The sequence below is a fragment of the Zerene cesonia genome, chromosome 9 (genome assembly GCF_012273895.1).
Source record: "Zerene cesonia ecotype Mississippi chromosome 9, Zerene_cesonia_1.1, whole genome shotgun sequence".
Classification (NCBI taxonomy): Eukaryota; Metazoa; Arthropoda; class Insecta; order Lepidoptera; family Pieridae; genus Zerene; species Zerene cesonia.
In genome coordinates, this window is record NC_052110.1 from 4,109,221 (window position 1) to 4,120,311 (window position 11,091).

Consider the following 11,091-nt stretch of genomic DNA (forward strand, 5'->3'; position numbering starts at 1 on the left):
TATTCCAACGGTTGCTTGTTGCTAACAATGGGTATTTACAATACAGTAATATAAAATAGTTTCAAGCGTGAAATTATTTCATAGCGGAACATAAATATTAAGTATGCAATACCTTACTCCATAAATAACTCAAACGTTGGAAACTTACGTGGGAACTCGGAGTTGTAGTTGCATATCTCTTGTAGTTTTGATATATCTTTGTACTTTGAAGGCTTTATTAGACTGTGACATGGTAAGACCACCCTGCGAGGCATAATTGAATATTCATAGCATGTGTTGGGGCTACTTACCCGCGTTTCTCTGACACAATAACTTGCCAAAAAATTGTTTCACATTGTTTTTAGCCGCAGTGAAAAATAAATAAATGTAATCAAATTAAATTAATCTAATCAAATTAGTAAATATTTTGTTAAATATTAAGTTTATCGTCATTTTTTCAATGATGTCAACAAGATAATGAGTTTTATAAGACAACGTGACGGAAAATTGGTATTTTAAAACATTTCAATGGCTACCTTGTTATATATGATACTCAATATGACAATATCTTAAAGTAATTTACAATTATACCAACACAAACACACGTACACCAAAAGGTGTTAAATGTGTAACACTTTTTTGATGATTAAAATACACAATAAACAACGTGGTCTCAAATGCGAATTTTTATGTGTATATTTAAGAGAAGAGTATAATAATACAAACCCACAGCCTCTCCACGTCACTCAAGACCGCATATTATGACAGATTTTATTTCCGTTGCGAACAAAAATATTATGATTTTGATAAATGCTTTGAATTTGCCTTATGATCACCATGATATCAAATATCTGAAACAAACGATACAGGGTAAATTTAGCATCTCTAAAACAGTTTTCTTCTGTTAGTAGGTATGTCACTCAAAAGACAAAAATTGCAAAATTTTATTACAATCGAAAACTCTATATACTTATTGATATTATGAAACGAATTATGCTTAAGTTCTTTTTTTATATTTATATCAGAGAGAGTAACTAAGCTGGTGATTCACCTGATGGTAAGCGGTCACCATCTATGAACATTCGCGAAGGCAGTGCCTATGTCTTATTCCCAAGAAAGCGTTCTTGGGGATAAGGGTAAGGGTAAGGAAAAGATTCACGACTGTACAGAAAGAATGGACTCAGAAGGGTGACAAAAAGAAACAGGCATTATATCCTTTATTCTGGATGGCTGTTCGGGAAAGAGCATGAAATATTTGAACTAAATCTGTTTACTTTGAGCCGCGGGTCCCCAAAAAATTGTTGTAAACGCATGTAAGACATACTTGACCTAAAATCACTTTCACATATACATTTTTAGCGCGAGCACACATCCTAGATAAATAAGTATTTTAGAGAGCGTCAAGAACCTCTATTTAGTTTGAATGAGACAATCAAGAACACGAAACGCAACATTTTTCCTGCCTAAAGCGATAAGTTTCCGAGATAAAAAGGTGTTCCTTAAACGTCTATATAAAAGAGAAACCTGAATCCCGAGCGGAAATTACACAACATATAAAATGCGTTCCCTGATTTTAGTTAAACATCAAATTGCTTCGTATAGCTAGGTAAAGATACGTAGAGGGCAACATGATATCGTTTTATATTAATAGTTATTTTACATAATTCTATACAAATAAATATAAAATAATAATAATCCATTTCTAGCTTTCTGTCCACCCGTGGCTACGCCTTCAAAAAGACATTTAGGCAAACAAACAGACAGATAAAAAGACGGACGGACAGACAGACGGACAGACAGATGGACAGACGGACTGACAGACAGAAAGACAGGCGCTTTCGCATTTTTTTTATTATGGAGATTAAGAAATTAATTATTAGGTTTAACAGCAAAAAAATACAATTGGATTAGATAATATAAATATTAAATAATATCTTTAAATTTAACTATATAAATGGTAACAAATTTTGGGCAAGACTATGACTAAAATCTCTACCTTAGTATATTATACCAAAATACAGCCAATGTAGCAGCTAAAGGTACTTAGATATATTACATGTAATTTGTCATATTACTAATTAATTCTACAACTGTAAATCAGATCTCATGAAATAAAGTAGGTTTACAACGCAGTCATAAAACTTTAAACGTCAATTATTTGCGGTGAAGCATTCAAATAAATTTCTGTTCTCATTCACTCTTACATTTATGCATTCATTTTGAAACGGTCGCACCGAGAATTAATTTTATTCGACAAACATAATGAAACTTTTTTTTGAACGAGATTTTTAGATTACTACAATATGCGCACAGATAACATAATGTTATACTTGTAGTATAGGTAAATGAACTGATTACTTCTCTTTTCTTATTGTTAAAAAAATCTTACTAAGGCTCTTGTGGACCTCAACATGATTCCAGATTAAGTCGCATGCTTATTCCTGCTCAAGTATTTTTATTATTCGCGAAGTAGAGAAATCGTATAAACTCCAAGTACCTGACTGTAACAATTGAAATTCTCAAAGTGCTTTTACAACGCGTTCACATTTTCTTATCAGGAAACATGCAGTCTCATTCCTTTTTAACCTGCGTTAAGAGCTGAGTGGGTATACTCGTATTTATATATCGTGTTGCTAACTCTGATATATTAATTAGGGAATTTTGTGGGATTGTTAAATTATATACTTAAATTAAATATTGTTTTAGTATTGCAAGACGTCAAATGCAATTTAATTATGCGAAATGTTATGTCTAATATTAAAAAGAAACTCATAAAAACTGTCAGGTTGAAGAGAGTTTAAATTATTACCCCTTTAATTTATTGTATACTTTCGCCACTACAATTTAACGTAAACATATTCTTTAAGTAGCATTACTAAATGCTAATGCTATGTTTAATAGCTAATTATATAAATATATACGTAACGTTAAGTACTACTAACCTAACCTAAAATTAAATTAGTATCATTGCATCAATTCTGGAATTTTCTCGGCGGCACGTTCGCGCCATTACTTCGAATCATTAAATCGCACAGATTTGATTGGCCGAAGTAATTAAACTTTGATATACGATAGATGTTGTCAAACGCAAAGTTTACAGCAATTTATAAACTGTCTGTGTGTGATTAATAGATATAGTTTTACCGTTTTAAAAGTATGTTCAACTATAAATTCAAATTTCAAGATTCATTTGAATTAGTAATACTACTTTCCCAATTTAATCTACTATATAAAAATAATTCGGGTTTTCCTTCCTGACGCTATAACTCCAGAACGCACGAACCAATTTCCACGGTTTTTCATTCGTTGGAAAGATCTTGGGCTCCGTGAGGTTTATAGCAAAGAAAATTCAGGAAAAATTTGAACAAAAAAGCGGGAAAATAATTTTTCACATACAGCCATCTGGTGGCGAAACGGAGTTCGCCGGGTTTTCTAGTGTATCATAAATATCTTTTTACTAGCAATGTTCTAACAATAGCAGCAATGTTCTAACGCAGTGTTAAACAATTTCTAAATAAAGGCATTATAGTTACATACTAAGAAGCGTAATGAATGAGAATGTCAACAGAAATCCCTGTCGAGGCGCACAGATGTCTCCTCTTTTTATCAACAAAACGGGCGCTTCGCCTGAAAAAGTATTTACCAAATTAAGACATTACTTGTACCACGGACCACGGCCTCCGTCTCGAGACAGATTTCCAGCGCATAGAATTTTATACAAACAATCTCTGCTCTTCAGCTCTTCTCTTGAAATTGACTTCGAGTTTACTAAGCTAAATAAAAAAGTTAATAAAAACTCTATATAAGCACGTCTTTCTCCACATTTTATTATCTGGTCTTTTTCACCCACAATATCAGCAGAACCCTCATAAACTTCTAGACATTCTTATGTTGGAATTGAACTAAACAAGATTGTACTTTCGCCTTTATTGTGGCAAATACAAATGGTCTTTTATAGTCTGTCCTTAATAGACGAACCGTCGCCTTCGACGTCGTTTGAAAATATTTGAGGATAGAGTTACAATAGAAGTGTCTCCTATAAAGCATCAAATTAACCACTACTTCTTGAATAATGTGAAATTACAATAAATGTGTCTCGTACGTAACCTATGCCCTTAAAATCCTCTTAAAATATTCGATGTAAAATACACAATATGTCACACAACACAAAATAAAAGTTGATAGCTTGATAAACATTTTATTAAAAATACCAAACTATTATTAAACAACCGATAAAAATGTCAACCTGTCGCCTACGACAACCACAAGCATGATTGAAGAGTATTCGATGAAAATTAAAGATAAACCTCCGTTATACTATAACAACTTTTCGTATGAAGCTTATACCAGACATAAGAATGAATTTATCCTCTCAACTACGATACTCTTACAGATATAGACAGTCAATTTGTATACGATTTTCAAAAATAAACAAGGCTTAAAATCTATGTTAATGCTTTAATTTTAAATGTAATTTATGTTAAAATCCCTTCAGCCGCATTACCCACTTAAACACGCAAGTAAGTAGAAAATTAAAGCTACGGTAAACATGTCGCACCTCCCATCGAATAAAATGTTTCTATAAAAAATATGTTCCGGGAAAAACTGATGTTTTTTGTATGTAAAATAAATACGTATGTATGGGTAATATAGATCTATTAAACTCGGGAGATAATTTTATTAATCCGTACTGTACAATAATTATTTTGGTACATTCGCATCTTTTGTTATTTGGTATACCTATATAAATCTAAAAAAAAAATAATATGTAAAAAGGGTCATCATGTTTCACGTCCATAACATTCATATCATAAAAACAATGAATATACCAAAGCCGACGAAGGCGCGGAATATTTTTATTTTTATTAAAGAAGTAATTGAATGAAATTCTAAATGTGCGTGTTAAACGGCTTTCCATTGTTTGTCCAAAAAGAACTTCGGTCAATGAAATTCATTATTATTCTTCGTTTGCGGTTAAAAACACGTCGCTTAGAATTCTAGGGCGTAATCAAAATAAATTATATTGACGCTAACGCTTAAAAAGGTTCTCTAGTACCAGATTTGGGTCTATTGTGTATATTAAATCACGTTTATAATAATATTCTCAAGTAAGTGAGATATTATCTAAATAAATTTGGGTTTCATTAACGAGAACTTGTACAAGGAAATGAAGAATAGAAAGTTAAAACCCAGACATAGTCTCCGCTATCTTCGGATCTATAATATTGTTAAGAAAATGATACTATCACCCACCCATTTAAATTGAAACGAGCTTGGAAAGAAATAAACGAATTTCTTTCCTAAACAACTAGCAGCCCCTTGGTCCTTTTTATCCACATAATTAAACCTTAATCGAATTTTCTCGAGTCCATTGAAAATGCAAATTAGGTACAATGGTATTACGGTTAAATACATAATTTCTGTTATATAGTGAATGTATATTTTCTTTATTACAGTACTATTTATCACCGTATCGTAAATAATTATAATTGTAATATTAACCTTAAAATCGAATATCTATAGTATAGTCTAAAATGTACTCGTGTAAGCGCACACTTTTTTTGTGTCAATGTTACAACCGATACTAGGTCAAGTAGCAAATAGTGTATATACATGCATGAAACTTCAAACAACGCTGACGAAATTATGAATTTTACATGATGTAATTTAAAAAAAGAATTTTTGATATCATCACCTAGTAGCTGAAATGGACAATCAAGATTCTTTATAAAGGTTCGCGATTTTTTGCGTGGCTCATGAAATTCTTTTTAATTACAAATGAAGTTTCAGTGAATATACCTTCATATTCAGATTAATATACAATACAAAAAAACAACCTTTGATTTACCCACTCATAATTTATCTGTAACATTTGATTCTAAACAATGACATTCTAAGACCATTATAGTACCCTGCAAAACTTCACTTTCACAATACAAAAGCAATAAGAACACAAAATACGAGATACATAATGAGTAAGACATAATAGTAGACAGTAGTCTTAGAGGAAATTAGAAGCCGCATGTGAAATCCCCGCCGTCAATCGGCAAAGTTACCAGAGTGAAGTTCTGATTAATCCCGCAGGAGACAGACGCCTCGATTGTTTAGATCTCCTTTAATTATTATCCCTATCGAATACTTGGAAAATAAACTATATAAATCTTTTGAGATCATTATTCAAATTTCTGAAAATTGTTGTTGAACAAGTGCCCGTGAAAGCAGTGCCTACGTTGAAAAAACATATGAATACTATATAGATTCAGAATTTTTAATAATCTCCGTATTACATTTCTTTAAGATTTTCACAATTTATTGAATATAGCATTTGTATCCTATTTATTATGCTACTATCTTTGAAGTGTATTAATTACCGCACATATGTAAATTGTAATCGATTACAACTAGATGTAGGTGACTAGAAATTTATCATGTCCATATCCAAGCACACAATTATATTACTACGAAAGGTGGATGAATGGCACTCGTAAATTAATCCGTTAATTAAGCTATTTCAATTCGACTTTGTGTACACAATGTTCTTCAAATATTAATCCCTACTATACCAACCACAAAAGAAACCGTATAAATCATAATTAACTTCGTTACAGGGCGTTCCTAAGAATACTCTGCGTGTGCTGCCCACGGAAGCTGAGGAGAAAATATCAGCCACAATTACGCTTCAAGCAATCTCAGGTGAATTAAAAAATGCCTCTAGAAATGTTAGACATCTTTTTTTATCTCGTTTATATAATTATTATTATTTTTATGCTCGATTTTAATGGATCGAGTTCTAGTTATGGACGATAAGAAAAATATTCTAAGCAAGCGTTAAAAGAGATAATAAAAGCATGTCATCTCAAAGTCATAATTAATATTTTATTTACATTTCTTACACAGAATACATCCTTCAACATAAAATAGGGTAAATTAATTAACGTAGAACTTTGTCTACAACATAAAGAAACAGTAAAGTTCGCCGCATCAAATATTTTGAAGGAGCCACATTTTTTCATCATTATTTAGGTTGTATTCTACTTTCAGTGGCGCACGACTAGACGTTATTACTCCTCGGGCGAACTCCAAGCGATCAGACAAAATTCCTGCGAACAAACTTATATATAGCGCTACGATGCTATCTCTTACAAGTGCCTTTTCTGGAAAACAATTTTCAACGCAGTTTTTTCCGTACATTTTTAAAGCCCGAAGGATATAATCTATAATTAATTCGATCGAGGTATGTGTGTACCCTTTGCTTTGCCATCTATTATGTGGTCTTCTCGATCTATGCTCCGATGAAACTATAAAATTTCAAATTGCATGGTTCCCGATTGGTAACTTGTGTGTCGTGTGAACAGCATTTGTAAAATCCTATTTGCCATTTGCATGACCGGCCACATTGCATTGTAAATGTTATACTAAAACCTCGTTTCATAAAGTGCACTATATGTTCCCCCTTGTACCTGTTCTAACATCACTTGCATTTTGTTCTTGCGATATTGTCAACACGGAATCTGTGCTTAACTATTCAAAATATGTAAACCAAATTCGATTTTTTCGGATCTCTTTATTTTGTTCGTAAAAATTCGAAAACATATACTTAAACATATAAATCAGGATGAAAATATATACTAAAATGTAATAAAAAAATGGTACTTAAAAACGTCTCAAAACTGTTTGTTGATAATATGGTTTGTACTGTTTATTTACAATTGCAAACGTACCTGCTCAATAAAATAAGGATGTTTTTAAAACTTTATCCATATGAAAAGTTTCAACAATTTTCCAGCAATATACCGAACTTATCGCACTATTCCAAGTTTAATATATTCTAGGGCGTGCACCAACAATTTTTCTATTACGCTGAATTTTCATGAGACATTCACGTGTCCCCAGCCTCGGCATCGACGTCATTTAGAATGGATGTACGTGATTTTAAAATTAAGTTTGCAGATTCAACGAAGACTTGAAAATAGAGTTGTATAGAAGCTGAAGGTTGTGCAAATTACTGTATAATGCTTTATTATGCGATCGATACAGTGTTCGCATTGTGTGATGTGGTCTTGAACGTGATAATTTTTTATTCTTTCACATTCATAATCAGAATTCTTAATGTGTAATAACGATATATAAAATAATTGCATTGATTACGCTTGATGAGATTGTGTATTAAATTTGACATTATTTAACGTGTATTTAATTGGTTTAATACGGCCAATATAAAGCGGTTGGACGCAGCCTGACCGCTAGAACGATATTTATAGCGTTATTAATTTTCAAATAAAAATAATGAATATTATTACGTGTCACAGGTACAAATCTATGTAGACATACGTATAAACTTAGGGTAAACATTACGCAAAACAATTACTTTACACTAGGTATGGTAAATTGTATTACTGTATACCATGTGTTCACTTAACCAACCAATGTATAAATTTTATATTTGAGTTTTACTAATACATTTAATTTTTGTAAAAAAAAACATCTCTTGCTTACAGTTGTATACCATTGTATCATCTTTAAATCAATTATTTACATTCTAATCCTTCTATACTTACCTTGCTTCAAATATTATTTGATCGATTGAATATTCTTGGATGGTGGACTTTTCATTTATTATACTGCCAGTCTAAATCCTGAAATTTGAAAAATGTAACAACCGAAAGAACGCTCAAAATTTTTAAACCAAATACGGCAAAGTTTTATTCTAACAATCAGTTTTCGTTACAGTACCCAGTGACGACAATGATGTATTCGTCTGTATCGCAGCACGAGATGTGTCGATTGTGACAGCAAGCCCGGACGGGCACCTGTCGACCACGGACCAGGTGCTCCTGATGCAGGGACCGCCGCTCCATCCGACGGAACGGCGATCGACCTAACTACCATAGATCAGACCACGCCAACTTCGACCCAATACAATACGTGGACAAACTCTACCCGGACTCCGAATCTGTGAGTGAAGTGAGCCTTGATAGTGAAAGCCGCAACCAGTCCCTTAAAAGGAAACTGAGCAAGCACGTGACGTATGCAAAAGCTGAAATCTCGAGTTAAATGTTAGATGTAATTGTGCAATTTTCAAGTGATCGTACGAAAAGAAAGTCATAAGATATTATATAACATAAATAATTGTTGTTTCGGAATTTCAAATAATGTATGATACGGAAATTGAATCTAAGTCGACATCTTTTAGTAAATGTAGTAGTCTAAATAATGGTAAGGTTATTAATTATATTAAAACCAGGAAACAGCAGTACGATTGTTTCTATCGTTGGAAGGGATATGTGCTCTTGCGTACGATTGCTTTTGAATTATTATAACGTATTTAGAATATTGATGTAATATTATATAACTTTTCTAGTCAAATTCACGTTGTACATTTCAACTTTCAATCAGGAGCTGTGATTTACTAATTAGCCGTGTATATATAATTACATAGTATAAATGCTTCCTTTTTATCGGTGTTTTGTATAAATATTTTAAAAATGTATACTATGTAGATTAAGTGCGCTCAGTATCTTGATGTGTATAATCAGGAGATGAAAATGGAACGTAAAAAGTACTGTTTTTCAATAGTTTTTGGAGAGATTTCTTTGTAGGTAATAAATAACATTGCTTCTTTACTGTTTGCTTTCTTTCTGTCTCAAGAATATTTTCTTAAGCGTTTGGAAACACAGCATACTTTTATTTCTCGGTAAGACTAATCTTATACCGAAACTAATTAGATATTAAAATTGATCAGAAATTTTGTTCATCCTACTATTTGATTGAGAGAATTAAAACATTTTTCACACTTTCTGCTCCATTGGCTGTTCCCCTAGATTATTTTAGGGACTGAATTAATGATATTAAGTATAAATATTGTGTCCGGGATATTTTCGGAAAAAATACCTAAGCATGAAAATGCATCCCCCAACAAATGTGATCTCTACCACACTCTTATATTATGCTTGTACGTTAACGCAATTTACTCAACGTTCTTTACGAAATCTTCAAGAACTTGAGTTTAAATTTAAAAATAATATAAAAGCACCCATACTATCATCTATGGGTTCGTATTTGGGCTATTAATCTCTTTTATGTATCCCTATCAGACTTAATACCGTCTCGCCTTATTGCTATGTTGGCGCATATATGTTCAGAAAAAATGGATATGTATCAAGTTCCCTAGATGAGTTCTTTATCGAAATATTTGCAAGAGAATTCAATGTATGTAACTTCATATTATATGTGTAGATTTTTCTAAAATTAGCTAAATAAAACGTCCTATTAGAGTACTTGAATGTTTCAATAGATCAATATGTTTATTTATTGATTTAAATGTATACCTACGTGTTTTCATACTTTATGTTTGAAAATTCATTCAAATTATCAGTCTCTAATAAATGTATGGCAAATTTAAATTTTTCCTCTGAAATCTAAACATATAGATTGGTATATTGAAAATGTTAATGATTTAGTTATTTCCAATTACTTAATTGTATCTAAATGGGTTGTAAGTTTGTATAAAGTATTTTTCCTATATTGTATTTTTATTTATTACTTTCCGCATATAATAGATGATCGAACACACGCAGAATACAAATGTAATGTTAAATAATATTTAGTAAGTACACTTTTCCTACGACCTACGATTTGTATATTTCATCAATAAATAGCACAGTATACTGATTACAAATGCTATAAGTTAAAATTCAGATTAATCAGCAGATACATGTTCAACTGTACTCCGATCGTCCCAGTAGTTTAGGCTGTATGTTGATAAATCAGTCAGTCACCTTTTCGTTTATTAAAATAATAATATAATTATACATATTTTTCCTTAGTTTGTCACAATAGGTATTTGAAGCTCTTAAAAAATCTCTATACAATGAGCACTCTAGTTAGAGAACAACGGATAGTTTATATCAACGTTAACAACGAGACAAGGCACTTATTTATAAACTGAAAATGGTAAGATATAAATAAATCGCGAGAGGATTTTCTCCCAATTCCTTTAGAATACGACAAGCCTTAATGTTTTGTATCCATTTTACGAAACGATCTGTCCATCAAGGTTAAAAATGAATGTAAATTGATTCAAATTGAACACTGAATTACATTTCAAATACG

The 11,091-nt window shown here is 31.7% G+C and overlaps 1 protein-coding gene across 1 annotated transcript in view; it reads left to right on the forward strand.

The window, feature by feature from the left end:
* LOC119828998 (dopamine receptor 2-like) overlaps positions 1-9,251 on the forward strand; it is a 29,255-nt gene extending 20,004 nt beyond the window's left edge. The window contains exons 2-3 of the mRNA XM_038351345.1: positions 6,588-6,672; positions 8,710-9,251. Of these exons, the coding sequence (XP_038207273.1) occupies positions 6,588-6,672; positions 8,710-8,769 (145 nt within the window). The 3' untranslated portion in view covers positions 8,770-9,251. The remainder of the gene's footprint in view (positions 1-6,587; positions 6,673-8,709) is intronic.
* The last annotated feature ends 1,840 nt before the right edge of the window (positions 9,252-11,091 follow it).